Here is a 16,201-nt window from a genome sequence, read left to right on the forward strand (position 1 = left end):
ACATGGTAAGGCCGCTTTATATATTCCAGTGCCATCTTACAAAAATTTAAGTGCCCATTCGAGCGGGTAAGATAGCAAAGCACCTTACGGTAGGTCAAGCGGGTGAAACCATTTACCCTACGAAGTGGTTAACAAGCCTTGAAGAGAGGTTGGACCCAAGTGCTTGCCCAAGTGAAAAAAAACGATGAGCAACCTTGCACTTCCAAAGCCACTTTCAACTCCTCATAATGTTTCGATTCAATATTAATCCTCTCATTCTTCAAAATAATATTAATTACACAAGCTCTTACACTTGATCACATTACGCAATTAATATACCCCACAACATCTTATGCACAACCCCTAGAGGTTATGACAAGCCAAAAGAGACCATGCAAGAAGAAGCCTCTATGATGGCAAGAAAGCCTCTTTCCAAATAGGCAGCGATACTACGGATGCTTAAGAAGGTTGTATCAATTGTGTATATGGATCGATTTCCAAAGGAGGGGTACCCCAGATGTGGCATGCAGCAGTGTATCCTATGAGAGCCCCAGTGCCAAATCCAGAGGAGTTCGTGAACTGTGAAGTACCCAAGGACCTGTGGCAAGCAATGCTTGAAGACAAGTACATGCGGGAGATCAGGGAGTCCTTGACCCCACACACCTCCTTGATTAGGCAAGTGTCTCAAGTGCCTCTGTAACCTAATTGACATGAATAAGAGTGAGCCAGCAGCTTTAACATCGGAGCATGTGGCCAAGTTGATTTCTTCGCACTGTTTATTCTGTACCACTTTGGGCACATAGACCGTTATTCAAGATTTCACAATTTTGATATGCTACACAGAGGTGTCCATTTGAATACCAGAGGTCTGCATGCCTAATGCTAATTACAATTTGAGTTTAGGACTTGAGCGTGTGATGAATCAAGTGATCCATATGGCTTTGATGCAAAGCTTCTTATGAATTCAGGACTTGAGTTATGTGAGAAGTGGAGCCGCATGTGTTGTCAACAAGCTTTTATGAGATACAACATTGGAAGACAACACATGCAAGTCACATACGAGGAACTTCACAATATCAAGTACATGCTGGCAGCGTTATTGATGTTTACAAAAATTCAACATATTATTGACCGTACACATGTAAAATTATGAAAAGCATGCCATAAAGGAAGCCCCTATCAATCATCTCAAATGCCTTGTCTTGACAAGAGTTCGGCATGTTGGCAATGACAGAAAATGTGAGTTTGTCAAGGTTAAAAGATAACATATATGCTTGCAAGGAAGTTGCAAGCTCCTCGAAGGGGAAAAATGAAGCACTTCAAAGAAGGAAAAGTGCTTCGCATTGTTTACGTGTGTCATCCGGACTAGTTACTGCACAAAAGAAAATTGGGTCAGGAAGAAAACAAAAGGTGCATTACCTTAAACTCATTTCATTCACCCATTTCAGCATGTGAGTGGCATACCAGTGTGGCCAGAAGTCTTGTTGGAAGAAAAAATCTCGTAGTCATTTCCTCCCTGATTCAAAAAGCCATATCAGCAAGATGATAACATGTGAGACAAATCACATATGTGCAATGCATAATGAAAGGTGGGAGAGAGACACGCATGCACATGTGTGAGACATAAACCCAATGTGTGGCATGCATGAATGAGATAGAACTCACCGCAAATATCTACATATTCATGTATAAAAGTGAGAGTGATAAGATCCAAACATCTCAAATGTCTTGTAGACCTTTACATGTGCACCTGTGAGTTTGTAGAAATTATGGATACCTTATATGTCTTGTCCCCAAAGAAGTGAATCTCAGCAAACTCATTCTCAATATATCTCAAGCAGTAAGTCTTGTCCCAATCTTGAGGAAAAACCTGCAGTACTTGTCTTAAGGATAAGTCTCCAAGCCTTAATCTGAAAAGCTACAAAGAAAAAGGTACCCCGATACATGTTATGCTAAATGGTAATAGTAGCTTAAATCCCCACAGGCCCCCATAGGTATCGTGGTCGCTTTGCCACCATAGGTTGTAACGCCTTCAGGCAGGAAGACCAAGCTGCCTCCAGGCAGGTACCAAATTGTGACTATAAAAGGATCTACTCAAGAGAAAAAAAAAGTTAACAGTGGCTTACATCGAAGCTGATCTGTCCACCGATCGAGAAGGTTAAATTTAGGTGCGCAAACTTTTCCCGCAAAACACTGACCATTTTTTCACGAACATTTTGCACCTTTTTTTATTTAAAAAAAAAAAAAGACAATTCAAACCGTTAAAAAACATTGAAATGTTTGTTAAGGAAAACGCCCATTAATCTGACCCGCTAATGCTTCACCTTATCATACTGCTCGAACTCAACTCGTTCTTCTTGACTACAATTACGACCTATTGGGGACACATTTAGCATCCCAGATCTGAATTCTATAAAGGTACCCCTGCAAAGCAAAATTTGAGACGTGTAAAACTTAAAGCTCACTTCATTGACCTACCATGATTACTTGTTACTACATGCACTCAATCCATCATGATTAAATAAGCATTACACAATTTAAGGTGCAATTTAATTATTACTAACAGCACTCAATCCATCATGATTAATAAGCAAACACGATTTAAGGTACAATTTCTAGCTTGACCAATGTACATATAAGTGCTACAAGACTAACCTCTTGATAGGGATATCCAAGTCTGCAATGTAGTGCAGTGTGAAATTGATGAACTCCTGCAGGGTAAACTGATAATGAAGCAAACAGGTACAAAATCTAACCAGCACAAGATTTCTGAGCTTTTATCTCAATTCACCTTCAATTTCTCGTCTCCTAAAAATTTCTTTAAACTCTGCACAACCACGACATTTACTTTCACAGTGAGTTGCCACACATTCACTTTACAACCTCTGTATAATGTTGCTAAAATGTGTGAAAGATCGTGCTGCAAGCTACATGATATCCTCCCCCCTCCCCGCAAACAAAACCCCAAAAAAAAAGCATACATTATATTTTTTCCAATTCATATATCCAGTGAATTCCAAGTCAAATATTACCGTGTTGCCAATGATTTTCCCGTCTTTGTGGGCCACCAAGCCATTTTCAGAGAAAACGTAATCATAGTCAAAAATAGCTGCAAAACAGTTTATATAAATCTCTCTCTCTCTCTCTCTCTCTCTCTCTCTCTCTCTCTCTCTCTACATTGAGAGATTGGGGGACAGAGGAGCCCAGCTAGCAGGTACATGGATCCCACTATTGTTATATGCTGATGATATTGTGTTGATCTCTGATTCCCCTGAGGGTATGCAGCGTCATCTGGATGCTTTACATGAGTTTGCACATGATAGTGGATTGTCTGTCAACCTTGGCAAAACCAAGGTTATGGTGTTTAACACCACGCCACAGTGGGTTAGGCGATCAGCTTCCACATTTACATATGGGCAAGAGATTGTGGAGTATACAGATGCATATACATATCTTGGGGTAGTATTCAGTGGGCCAGTGTTTTCGATGAGGAGAGCAGCAGAGACTAGATTGACTAGAGCACATGCAGCCCTAGGTGGTTTGGAGAGGATGTGTTCGCAGGTTCAGTTTCAGGAACCTCGAACGAAACTTTGAGCTTTTTGACACTCTAGTGACATCAGCTATGCTTTATGGAGTGCAGATATGGGGACCTTCAGTGGGCCATCACAGCGCAGGCGGGTGGAGAGGTATGGAGAGGCCTTTGGTATCTATGATTGCTAGGATTATTAGAGCCAAGGCCGTGGTACCTCATGAGATTATTCGAGCAGAGCTGGCGGCTGCCCCTCTGGTGATTGAGGCTCTTACGAGATCAGTCTCCTACATACATGGCTTGTGGGATCTCCCCCGAGACAGATATGCACGCCTCGCCCTGGAGTCCTCCCGACAGTTAGCTTTACAGGGAGACACGGCTTGTTGGTATGGACAGATGACATCTTGGTTCCAGGCACATGGTTTTAGCATGGACAGATTGCCTCCCTTCCAGTATTCTCTGGAGGCACCCTCTCTCACTCTCACACGGACAGAGATTACCAGACTCATCCGTCAGGATTTAGTTCAGCTGGACATTAGGAGGACATGGATACAGCCGACTGAGGAGCTGGGCACGAAGATGGCTTTCTACAGAGAGCATTTTCTTTAGCTCACAGCAGATGGTTTTGTGATCAGACCCAGTTACATGGATGTACACTTGTCTCATGCAGTACGATGTGCTATTGGTCAGATTCGCACATCCTCACACCAGCTTGAGATTGAGATTGGCCGATATAGAGGTATACCAGCTGAGGCCAGGATATGCCGAGTATGCCATAGGGAGCCAGAGACAGAGCTGCATTATATATGCCATTGTACTGCATACTATGAGATACGTGGATACTATGAGATACGTGGTCGTTTCCACTGTTTATTCAGAGAGGGTTTTGGACCACTTTCCAGAGTCATGGGGTACCAGGACCAGAGGTGTTTGGGATTGTTCTTGCTTGAGCTGCGGAGACATAGAGATAGCCTGCTTAGGCGCACAGAGAGCCAGACTCAGAGGCACATTACAGATTTCTTTAGTCCAGCCATCACTGCGCCAGATGGACCACAGCAGCAGCAGAAGCAGGACATGGATACCGCCCACACGAGGGGTACACTGATTGATCGTGCGATTGAGCTTGGGTGGTCCAGACGCCCACGGCTACGGAGGGGGGCATCCCAGCATAGACGGAGGTTGCAGCGGCAGATTCGGATTATTCTTGCGAGGCATGCGGGACACCCAGTCAGGGTGCTGACCACAGAGGATATTGAGGAGATCCGCCAGTGTCCGATGCGGCACATATTATGAGATGGAGGCACCTCCATAGTGTACCCCTCCGTCCCACATGATATTGTATCCCCCCTCACTATACTCCACTCACCTCCATAGCGTACCCCCCCCCCCCCCCTCGCTATATTCCAGTTCCAGTTTCATTTTCTAGGTGCCAGTAGTATCATCTTTATTTATTTTTCATTTTCTGGGTTTTTTTATCCAGACATTGTATCAGATCCACCATGATGTAACTTTTGGTCTCATAGGTCATTATGGCCTTTTGAAGACGTTAATATAACATTTCATTTCATTTCATTTCATTTCTCTCAGATTTCTTTGAGACCCCTCCAGTAACTATGACATATACTCAGCCCACACAACATCAGAGGGGACAAAGAGAGACCGGACAAGACACCCGAGCTCATCGTCAAGACCCACTGGCTCCTCATACAAATGGAGTCATAGGGGATCATGCACTGTCCCTTTGGAGATCCAGACACCCCCACTCCCTGAGATCCCGCCCATCCTCTTGTCAGCTCCAGATCCGGGATATACTCCAGCACACCAGAGCGGCACCTCCCCAAGTAGTTGATTTTGCCTCATCATATGTCTTTTTCCCTTTTTTCTTCCACGCACCCCCCCCCCCGGAAACAAGATCCTTCTATTAGTTACCAAAAAACAGCCTTAAAAGGCTAAATACAAACTCACCTCCATGTACGAAGGAGGATCAAAGAACAAAAAAGAGGGAAGGATGCACTTCTCCTCCGGCTGGCCACTCTATGAGGAGAAGGCTATCTCATACAATTGGGTGGGGGGGGAATAACCACACAAGTGGTCTATAGTGCCAAGTGGGCTCACCAACACTATCTATGAGGTCGCCAAAGCCTCAGGAAGGTTTCTTGACACTTCCGCATAAGGTCAAAACCACCCTGCAGCTTACCCAACTAGCCGTGGAGGGTATGAATGATGTCAAGCCAGATGCCCCTGGTGGACTCCACAAGCGGGGTGTGGGTTCCTTCAAAGGCTTCACTGCATAGAGCTTTCCAGATGTGCCATGCGGCAATGCTGCTACAAATCTCCCATCTCTGGCTTGAACCATGAGTCCAATGACCAGGAGATGGGGATGGGACTGGCATTATCGAGATGCCAAGGTGAGAGACCTGAAGGGCTGGTCCCCCACATAAGCCATGACAACCTTGGCCTCAGTGGCCCAAGCAACAGTGCCCCATGTAGTAGTACAAGAAGAGGCCCTATCCATAGTGAAGATGTGGAGAATCCGCGCCAAATCTGCTGAGCCTTGGGGCAATCCCAAAGAGAATGTTGCTGAGACACTTGGGGATGGCCACATCTTTTTTTTTTTTTTTTGGGGAAAAACGATCCTTCTATTAGTTAATGAGAAAACGCCATAAGGCTACAAAGCTCACCTCACAAGGAGGGATAATAAACACAGTGAACACCTGAGCTCCACCCCCGTGGCTGGCCGCTCTCTGGGGGGGGGGGGGGGGGGGGGGGGGGGGGGGGCTACCTAGTAGTACATGCGGGAGGTGAGAAGAGCCAAACTGGAGGCCTGTAGTGCCAAGTGACATCCTCGCCCCTCGCGATGAGGAAAGGGCCAGGCTGCCAAGTGCGGAGGAACGCCTTGCGGCGATCTCTCATGCGATCCGAGTCGCCCTGAAAAGTTTCCCCCAGTGTCCTCTCAAGGTGTGAATGATGTCCACCCAGAGGGCCTGTATGACCTCCGCCGGTGGAGTCGCCTGGCGGTCTATGGCCTCCCTGCATCGGGCTCTCCATATGTGCCAAGCCGTCATGCTGCTGATCATCTCCCATCTGTGCCCGTCCCCCTCCTGGGAGACTGCCGAAGAGAAGTCTGGCGTCGGAACCACCGCCATCGCCCTGTCAGAGACCTGGATGGTCACACTGCCAGGGACGTCCTCGTATCCAAGGGCCGGGCCGCTGTCCGTGGCCCAAGCCACCGCACCCCACGTCACCATCATCTCACCTGGCGAGCTTGCAAAAACCATCCTGAGAGCGCGCTGCCAGACCTGCTGTGCCTGTGGGCAATCCCATAAGCAGTGCCGCTGCGACTCCTGTGCATGGCCGCACCGAGGGCAGGACGCTGGGTGTCTGCCAAAAGCTAGCCAAGCCCCCACAGCCAGTCCTCTATGCGCTAGAAGCCAGAGAAAAAGCGTCACCTTCCGGGGCCGGAAGCTGGCCCAAAGGCGCTGCCAGAAGTCCCTAAGGAAGGCAGGGGAGAGCCCCTGTCGCCGCCAATGCTCGGCCGCCGCCGGGGTGCCCGCTATCCTGTGCCTCTGGATCCGCCGCCCCAACCTCGCTGTGTACTGAAAAAAGGGGGTGCCTGGGCTGGTAGGGGCCGAGTAGGGCTCTCGCCAAAGCCACTCACCTGGATCCCACTAAAGGCGAATAAGAGGCCTGCTGTCCCAAGCCCATAATCTCCAAGAAAAGTCCTCCCCTATCGAGGCCGGTGAGGGGTCTACATGCCACTGTCTCTGATGAAAGCCGACCACGCGCACCCTCTGAAAAATACAACCCTGGAGCTCATCCAAATCTAGTCGGGTCCTCTGAAGCTGGCCTCCCTCTCCCACCTCGAAAGTGAGTGGGGCGACTCTCTGCTGAGCCGCAGACCGCTAGAAGGATCTCATGCCGAGTAAAGACGCCCATCCACTGTGGAGGTGGAGGGTCCTGTACTGGAGTCCGCCACTCCCGGGGGATGGCCGCCTCAATGTCCTGCCTCATCAACTCTCTGCCCCTCATCCCGCTGAGTCTCCTCTCCTGAGCCTCTAGAGGCAGCTGCTGAAAACATATCCAGTTGTCTAGGGACTGGGCTGGGCCGGAGCTCAACGGGCCCCACGACACGTGAGATCGCGATCCAACCATATGACCACTGGGAAGTTGGATCAAAGGGTTCCAGATCAATGGCTGCCTCAGGCGCTCCTCATCGATGCCCGGGGGAGTCTGGAAGAGTGACGGCCTCAGATGCTCCCAGGCCCTCAGAAGGCTAGCTGCAAAACGCTCCTCGAAGCCAAGGCCCACTCCTCTGGATCGCTGCTCTGTAAAGATCCACTTGATGCTGGGGGTCCAGGGGCCGCTAAGAGAAGGAGTGCGGCTGAGAATCCTGGAAACAAGAAACTCCTTCCACGGCTCAGCGCCTGGTAGGAGGCCACGAACCACCAACTTGCCAAGCAAAGCTCGGCTTTGGCAAATAGGATCAACTATGCCCAGGCCGCCTCTCTCCCTCGGCTGAGTGATTACAGCCCATGCCACCTTGGCCCTGGCGGGCCGCCCGTCGCCACCGGACCAAAGAAAGTTCCTGATGAGCCTCTGCACCTGGCCAATGCACGCCCGAGAGAAGGCCCAACAAGAAGTGATGTACCACATGGTAGCAAGCAGAACCTGGTTGGCCACAACCACTCGGCCAGCAGAGATAAACGAGCGGTACTCCAATACAGAAGCTTCTTCCGAATGCTCAGAAGAAGGGGGGCTATCTGCTGCTCCGGAGATATGTCAATGCCCACATAGCATCCCAAATAGCGCACTGTAGTGCCGGGGGGCAGCCCCACTGAAACCCATCAACTGGCCTCCAAGTCGGGGGGGGGGCACAGAACTGACCCACAACCCACACGACTTGTGCCAGTTGATCAAAGCGCCCGAAGCTCTGCAAAACCTGTCCATGGCTGAGGCGAAGCGGCGGAGGTTCTCCTCCCCTCCTTGAAGATAGACAGCAGTGTCATCCGCAAACTCCGAGTCTAGGAGCTCCTCCGAGGTGCGGATGGGGAGCTGGAGGCCCCGCAAACCTGTATCCTGTGCCGTCAAGAAAGTGCTCATGGCCTCCGCCACAAAAAGAAAAAGAAAGGGCGCCAAGGGGCACCCCTGCCGCACCGAGCGCGAGAGCTGGAACCTCTCTCCGCGCACGCCCTGTATCAGCACCTGGCTATGAGCCGATGTGTAGAGTGCAGAGACCCCACGGATCCACTGAGGGGGGAAGCCCATCCTCTCCATAGTGCCTCCCAAGAAGGCCCAGTCCACCCGATCATATGCCTTCTCGAAATCGAGAAGGAGCACTGCCAGATCCTCCTGCCGAAGTCTAGCCAAAGCCGTAGCCTCCCAGAAAGAGAAGATGTTATCCAGGATGCTCCTATCCTGGATGAAGCCTGTCTGCGTGGAGTGGATGATGTCCGGAAGGTGAGGCTGAAGCCGCCTGCTGATCGCCTTAGCTAGGACCTTGTAGGCCGTGCCTAACAAGGTGATCGGTCTCCACTGTCTAATCTCCAGTCTGTCTCCTCCCTCTTTGGGGATCAAGTGAATCAACCCCTTTGCCATGCTGTCCGGCATGTCTCCCGACTCCATAATCTCCTGGAATGCCAATCTGAAACCCCTATGCAAGAGACCCCAATACCTCTGGAAGAAAGCCACTGAGAGACCGTCCTCTCCTGGGCATTTGCCCCGAGGAAGTGCCTGAAGAGCCTCCTCCAGTTCCGTATCCGAGAAGGGGGAGAGAAGGGAGTGCTGCAAATGGGCCGGCACAACCGGTCTCGTGAAGCTCCAGACTGCCTCCCGAGCCTCTCTCACCCTGTCATCTGCTGGCTCGGCAGAGAGCAGATCCCTGTAAAAATCTGTGGCTATCGCCCGAACCTTGGGGGGATCCACCACTACCTGGCCATCAGCCTGCCGAAGACGCCTGAGACCCTCTCGTCTGAAGCGAGGCCCTATCGCCTCAAAGAAGTCTCGAGTCACTCTGTCTCCAGCCTGTGTCCAAAAAGAAGCCCGAGCATGGAATCGGAACTCCACCCTCCTCTCCTCGATGGATCTGATCTCTGTGCGAGCTGACTCCATCTGCTCTGAAATCCAAGGGCTCGTAGGATCCCTCTCCTGGAGTCTCTTAAGGGAAGCTAGACTCCTCCGCAGGCTCCTCTCCTGCTCTCTGAATGCCTCCAGACGGTCCAGGGCAGCCTGTCTGAGCATCCTACTGATCTCCTGCAAACCCCTGTCAAGATCGCTGGTTGCCGATCCTCTCCTGAACTGAAGCTCCTGCCAGACCTGCTCAACTCTGGTCGCAATCTCGGGCTCCTCTATGAGACAATCTGGAATCCGGACGCTCTGGCCTCGCTCTCCTCTCGTAGGGTCCTCGATCTGGAGAAGCACTGGAAAGTGGTCTGAAAACGAGGAGCCTGCAAGTATACCCACAGTGCCACCTCTATCGCAAGCCCACTCATCAATGTAAAACCTGTCGATGCGGGAAAGGTTAACTCCTGTGGCCCGTCTATCCGAGCGCGAGAAAGATAAACTCCCCTGCAACCTGCCAAACTCCGAGAGAGTCCACGGATCCTGGCCTCTCACCTGCAGCACTAGTTCCTCCCAGGCAGCGAGCTCCGGCCCATGAATGGTCACCTGGCTGCCCCCCATCCTGTCCTCTGCATCCTCCAGCATGTTGCAATCCCCCCCTAGGCACCAATGGTATGCCATGGGGAGGGACTGCCTAATGGTGCTCCAGAACTCGGCTCTCCCGGTCGCCCCATTAGGGGCGTAGAAGTTGAGGAAGCCAATGCGGTCTTCCCCAACCCGAAGGATGATCCACTGCGCTCGACCCTGGACCAGAGTGCCAGAATCCACAACCTGGGATAGAAGCTGCTCGCTGACTGAGATGCATACTCCACCCTGGTTCCCCTGGGAGCCACATGCCGGTGACCAAAAAGTGTGACTCCTGCCTGGCAAGATCTTCCCGCAGGTGCGGGTACGCCCGACAGAAAGGTGGTGTTCCTAGATGAAAAGGATATCTATGGGTCCTCCAACGAGAGCCCTCTGGATCTCCTGGCGAAGTCTGCCCCGACCAATGTAGCAGCGATGTCCACCAAGACCCTGGATGTTCCATGAGAGGATCCTCATGGATGAGCTATGGCAAGTGAGGTAGCCGCACTGGCTCACCCCTCTCAGTCGGCCCGGATGATCTGCCCTCCACTCTGTGAGTCTTGGGCGCCGGCTTGGAGGGAGAATAGTCACTGTCTGTCCGGGTGCGGAGTCTCTCCAAAAAGAGGGTGACCTGTCTCTGTGTCCAGCCCCACTCCGCCTTCGCCCTGTCGAGGGCATAGGCGTGAGACCAATCCTCTGCATATATGTATCTAAAGGTAGGCTGCACCCTCGGGGCGGCATGGAGGAGAATCAGTAGCACCGCCTTAACTGAGGTGTGGACCGGATCCGCCCGCCTATCTCCTATACCAAACAAGCTCATGCGGGCTGAGTGTAATCGGGTCTGCAATAGGTCCGTGAGCCCCAAGTCACTGAAGTGGTGAGAAAACTCCAGTATCTGATCACGCAAAACTTCCTCTACAGAGTTGCAATCCCATGCTGTGTCTGGGGCAACACTGAGAGGAAAGGAGAAGGCCACCATGCTGCTCACCACTGAAGGAGAACGAGAGGGATGGCACACCACGCAAACTCGCAAGGGCGCGACCAGTGTCTCGAATGGGCCAGCATCCAGCTGGAGACACCTGAAAAAACCGTAATCCACTGGGAGCCCCATCACTCGCGGGGGCCCCCCAGGGGAGGCTGGAGAGAACTCTGTGGCGGGCAAAGCTAGGATCGCCATCTCCACCGGCCCAGAGTGGCGGTGGAACAGCCGCTGGACTGAACTCTGGCCTACCCAGCTACGCTGCCCCGGGGCAGTGGGTGGTCTGGAGGAGTATCCTGGAGAGGCCGAGGGAGGGATGGTGGCTCGCGGAGAGGTGGGGGGAGAGCGAGGAAAGGATGGAGAGGCATCTGCCAAAGGAGAGGTGTCAGGGGGGGCCGCCGGGGGCGGCGGGAGGGGGGGGCTAGGGGGGGAGAGGGGGGAGTGGAAGGAGTGCTCTCCGAGTGAGGGGAAGAGGAGCCGGGGGTCGCAGAGTGCGGCCCGGGATCCTCAGGAATCTGCTCCATGGAGGGGGCGGGGGCCCCGCGAGGGGAGGCGGGAGCGGGGTCTCCACGTGGGGGGCTCCACCGGCGGCCTCAACGGGCACTGAGTCTGAATCCTCGTCCATCGGGGTGGGACCTGCTGAGCGCCTATCCCTGACTGGAGCATAAGTGCGGGTAGGTGCCTGGACGCCAGCCGGAGTCGCCTGTCCGCCAGCCTGTGCTGCCTACTGGCGTCTGCGAGCGACGGTCCCTGCGGGCCGGGCGTTTCTGCCGGCGAATCTCCTGCCATCCACCAGCCTCCTGGGTCTGCGCGGCATCCTCCGCCGGGGCCTGCTCGTCAGATGATGGCGCCTGCTGAGACGAGCCAGGGATGTCCAGTCTCTGAGGTGGATGGCCACCCCTCGGGCCTCCTGAAGGGGGTCCAGAGGCGGCAGAGTGTGAAGGATGAACCCCTTGCGGGGACAGGCGCGTGCGAGGTGGCCCATCTCCCGACAGATGTAGCACTCGCCGGGGAGGCCCGAATACTCCACGCGCTGTATCAGATGTCCTCCAGAAAGACAAGGGAGGAGGATCGTCTTCAGGAGGGACTCCAGTGACGGAACCACAACACGAATGGCCGGGAGTCCTGCTGCTCGAGCTATCACTGAAGCCGCTGTCTGAGGCGTCTCCACCACCTGTCCGAACGCCTTGCCAATGGATGACAAGAGGGGCAAGTACTCCCTGCGGAGTCCAGGAAAGCAGATAGTGATGGGGAAACCTGTCGCGCCTGCTGCGGGTCAGAAGCGGGGTCGAAACCGTGAGTCCATCGCGCCAGGAACACCCGGGATGAGCGGAGGGCAATGGGGCTCCGAGCCAGCACCATCTGAGCTGCCTGGGGGGGACTCGAAATCCACCTGGTAGTAGCCACGTCCCAAAAAATCGACGCTGACGATCTTGGCAGGCACGCCAACGAGGCTGCCTTGCAGAAGGTCGCGAAGCTCTCCCCGCTACCCACTATCTTGCAGACCAAGGAGGAGGCCTCAAGAGCGGATACTGTGGAAACAAACAACTGATGATCTGCAGCTGTGAACTCCAGACGGAGACCGGAATCGGCAGGGGTAGTCGAAGCGGCTTCCATGGAGTCCTCCAGAGGGAAAAGGCCAGAAACCGGGGTCACCAACGGGAGGGACACAACCCTACGAGGAAACGGAGAGGCGGAAGGTGAGAGGATAGCGGGGGCGGAGCGGGGGGGGGGAGGGAGCTGAGGCGGGGGAGCTAGCGGTGGGGGGAGGGGCGAGACGGAAGGGGAGGTGAGGGAGAGGGCGGGGGGGAAGAGCCGCGCAGCGGAGGAGAAGGCGGGGGGGTAGAGATGGCGGGGGAGAGAAGCGAGGCGGAAGAGAAGGCGGGGGGGGTAGAGATGGCGGGGGAGGAAGCGAGGAAGGAGGCGGGGGGGAAGAGATGGCGGGGGAGGAAGCGAGGAAGGAAGCGGAGGAGGAGAAGGCGGGGGGGGAGAGATGGCGGGGGAGAAGGCGAGGAAGGAGGCGGGGGAGAGAGGCGGAGGAGAAGGCGGGGGACAGGCGGGGGGGAGAAGGGGGCGCGCGACGGCGAGAAGCAGCGGGGGGAGGGTAGACGGGAGGGGGATGAGGCGGAGCTCGCAGGAGCAGATCACGTCGTACGTGTTTTTTCACAGAGCAGTCCTTACCAAAGGCCCTCTCTCATGCAATTAAACTTCAACGGGGGGATGGCCACATCTTGTCATATGTCTTTGACGAGGATGGCACATGAAGACTCATTACTCTCTATAATCATAGGGCCCACATACCACGTGAGCCTTTTTTCATTGGCTTTTCTATGTTTCCATGCTTATGCTTATGATCAGTTTACATATGGAGCATATTTAACACTTTTGGTCTCATAGACACTTTGGGTCTTTAGTAGAAATTAATGAAATCTCTCTCTCTCTCTCTCTCTCTCTCTCTCTCTCTCTCTCTCTCTCACATGAGGTTAGCAATACGGAACTACAATGGCACCGAGGTTTGGGTGAGATTCTCACAAGAAGGGATGTCATTTTCTATACAAAGACTCATCAAAGCCCTGAGAGGGGCTTAACATACATAGTCGTGTTCGAGTGGTAGTCAGCTTTCCGAGGGCAAGAACATCACATCAAGAGGAGTATGTGGCTCGAGAGGGGTAGCTGTCCTTTTTAGACCCCACCTTTGGTTGGTGATGTTTCACAAGACCCAAGGGGAATGGCAATCCTGTGAGTCGGGTGCCACTTGGGACATACCACGAAAGGCTTTCAAGCAATGGTTCCAAGGGAGGATGATTCTCCAAGGGGTGGAGTGAAAGTGCGAGACTCAATACTCAAGAACAAAAGACCATAGAAAGTCTCCAGGGGCACGGGATGAAGGGCTAAGGGACAACATGGAACAAATGCAAAGATCTTCATTAGATTTGGAGTTGGATTTGGAGACCGGGCAGGGTTTTCAATGAAAAGGTTGCCAAGAAGGGAAGGATGACAAGTTTAGGACTCCATGAATAGACAAGTCATCCAAGAACAGAAGTTGGAATCCTGCAATCAAGTTTGGCAGAGGGGGATGTCATGTGCAAGATGTGTGCATGCTCTTTCCCACGGCTGATCCTTGAAGGGCAATAGATAAAGATGCAGTTTTGGACCAGACTCAAGAGCTTGTGCTGCTTGTATGGGTAGGGGAGGCTTGTGGAGAGAACCAGGTGGCTATCGACCAGCACACGAAGGGGATCTATCTTCTGTCGTCTACAGCAAATGGACAATTATTTGTCTAGGACTTGGCCGACAGCAGGTCGGCCAGTCCATAGGGACTCCCAAGGCCTATATTGGTTAGATCATTCAGTCCACTAGGGGCCGAGTCACTAGATGTAGGACTTTTGATGAGTCAAGAACCCTTTTGATGGCAGCCCAAGGCTGGCCAAGATATGTACACCTTTTTGTACTATATGAATATATTGGAACTCAGCTCTCTCTCTCTCTCTCTCTTCTCTCCATCTCTCTTGCTTGTGTTTTGCATCACGTTATCCAAGATGGTGTTTAGGGCTGAAAGAAGACTCCTAGAGCTTCTGCATGTGACACTGTGGCCTTGGGCACCATATTTCCCGGCCTGTGCTGCCTGGTTTTGTTGCACACTGCACCTCCTATGCCTAGCCTGATTTGGCGACCCTTGGCTAGCCCTAGACACGTCGCTTTTCTTCCCTTAGAGTTGGCCTGAACTGAGCGCTCCTCTCCCCTACCAGCTGGCCTTCATCCATGTGCCCTTATGTCGCCCCTCGCCCTCTTTTGTGGCCAACACCTATGTTAGGTACCTAGTTCTAATCCTTGGGATCAGTGGCCTAATCCGGCAGAGTTAGGGGAGCCTTGGGATTAGGAGAAAGCATGCTAATATGGGTAGCTAACGTTATTATTAACAAATCCATGTGTAGTGGCTATTTATAACATGATGATTATTCATAGTAGCAGTGGGTACTATATAAGTGAAACATGGGTTGTTATTGTCATAACCCTCTATTGGTCAGAGTTCGACCAAGACTCCGGCCACGCATCTAGTAGAGCATAGATTGGCATGCCGAAGGCCTCTATGGGGCATACTGCCATGGATCTGTGGGAGTTGCAACTTAGCCCCCTTGCTCGGGGGTGGTCCGAAGCATAGAACCCACGGCTGGGAAAGTGAGCTAGCCTGCATCCCTCTTAGGGAGTTTGTACTAATCACTTGTGTTTTGTGCATAGTTGTTTCTTGTACCGCTACAAATGGGTTCGTACAGCGATTCGTACGGTACGACACCATATCGTACGGTACGAGTGTTTTTTTTCCTCCCCCCCCAAATTTTTTTTTTCTTGAATTTTTTTTTCCCAAATGCTTAAAAAATATATAGAAACCCTGCTTAACGAAGATCCCAAATGCTCGCAATACTTTGCAACTTTCGTGTCCACTCCGTATTCCATATGGAGTTATTGAGAGACTAAAAAATCTCACGAGGTAGACTGGTAGTGTACACTTGATTGGTAGGATGAGAGAATCTTGCTACATCACTTGGAGATCCTTGGTATAGGTAGGCTAGACAGTTAGATTCTCAAGTTATGTACGAGGGAGAAGATTTGGACATGGCCATTTTGATCTAGAGAGGAGTCCCTAAACCTATCACCCTAGATGCACTACTCGTATTTGTGCAAGCACGGTCCCTTAGTCATAAACGCTACACTCGGAGACCTTTGGTATTGCATTACCCATCCAGGTTCTTTTTGGAGACAATCGGGAGATCCAACTGGGAGAGACACACATCCATGTTCTGGTTCCTCAAGCACTGTAGACTCCTCCCCTCCCAACCTTCCCTCACATTCAAGCTTGAAGCTCCATAGGTTGTAAGTGTAAAAAATCAAAACCGTATTTTATCGTACCGTATCCGAAAATTTCATATCGTACCAAACATTCTCGTACGGTATCGTATTTTTGTACCGTGACAACTATGGTTTTGTGTTTAGGAGATTCATGGGGTTGTAACATCTATCACCCAAAGCCTTTT

The 16,201-nt window shown here is 52.1% G+C and overlaps 1 protein-coding gene across 6 annotated transcripts in view; it reads right to left on the reverse strand.

The window, feature by feature from the left end:
* Positions 1 to 1,042: 1,042 nt before the first annotated feature.
* PMM (phosphomannomutase) overlaps positions 1,043 to 16,201 on the reverse strand; it is a 49,700-nt gene continuing 34,541 nt past the window's right edge. For 2 of the 6 annotated variants that reach the window (XM_086793742.1, XM_086793743.1), the window contains exons 5-12: positions 3,012 to 3,088; positions 2,771 to 2,806; positions 2,635 to 2,690; positions 2,304 to 2,403; positions 2,106 to 2,201; positions 1,757 to 1,849; positions 1,444 to 1,495; positions 1,043 to 1,351 (exon numbers count right to left, since the gene is read on the reverse strand). In XM_086793742.1, the coding sequence (XP_086649868.1) occupies positions 1,299 to 1,351; positions 1,444 to 1,495; positions 1,757 to 1,849; positions 2,106 to 2,201; positions 2,304 to 2,403; positions 2,635 to 2,690; positions 2,771 to 2,806; positions 3,012 to 3,088 (563 nt within the window). In that variant the 3' untranslated portion in view covers positions 1,043 to 1,298. Of the gene's footprint in view, positions 1,352 to 1,443; positions 1,496 to 1,644; positions 1,898 to 2,105; positions 2,202 to 2,303; positions 2,404 to 2,634; positions 2,691 to 2,770; positions 2,807 to 3,011; positions 3,089 to 16,201 lie in introns of all 6 variants that reach the window. The other 4 variants (XM_086793740.1, XM_086793741.1, XR_015265203.1 and 1 more) reach the window with 3 other exon arrangements.

The sequence above is a fragment of the Cibotium barometz genome, chromosome 60, assembly GCF_041138505.1.
Source record: "Cibotium barometz isolate CiBa-2024 chromosome 60, ASM4113850v1, whole genome shotgun sequence".
In the NCBI taxonomy this organism is placed as follows: Eukaryota; Viridiplantae; Streptophyta; class Polypodiopsida; order Cyatheales; family Cibotiaceae; genus Cibotium; species Cibotium barometz.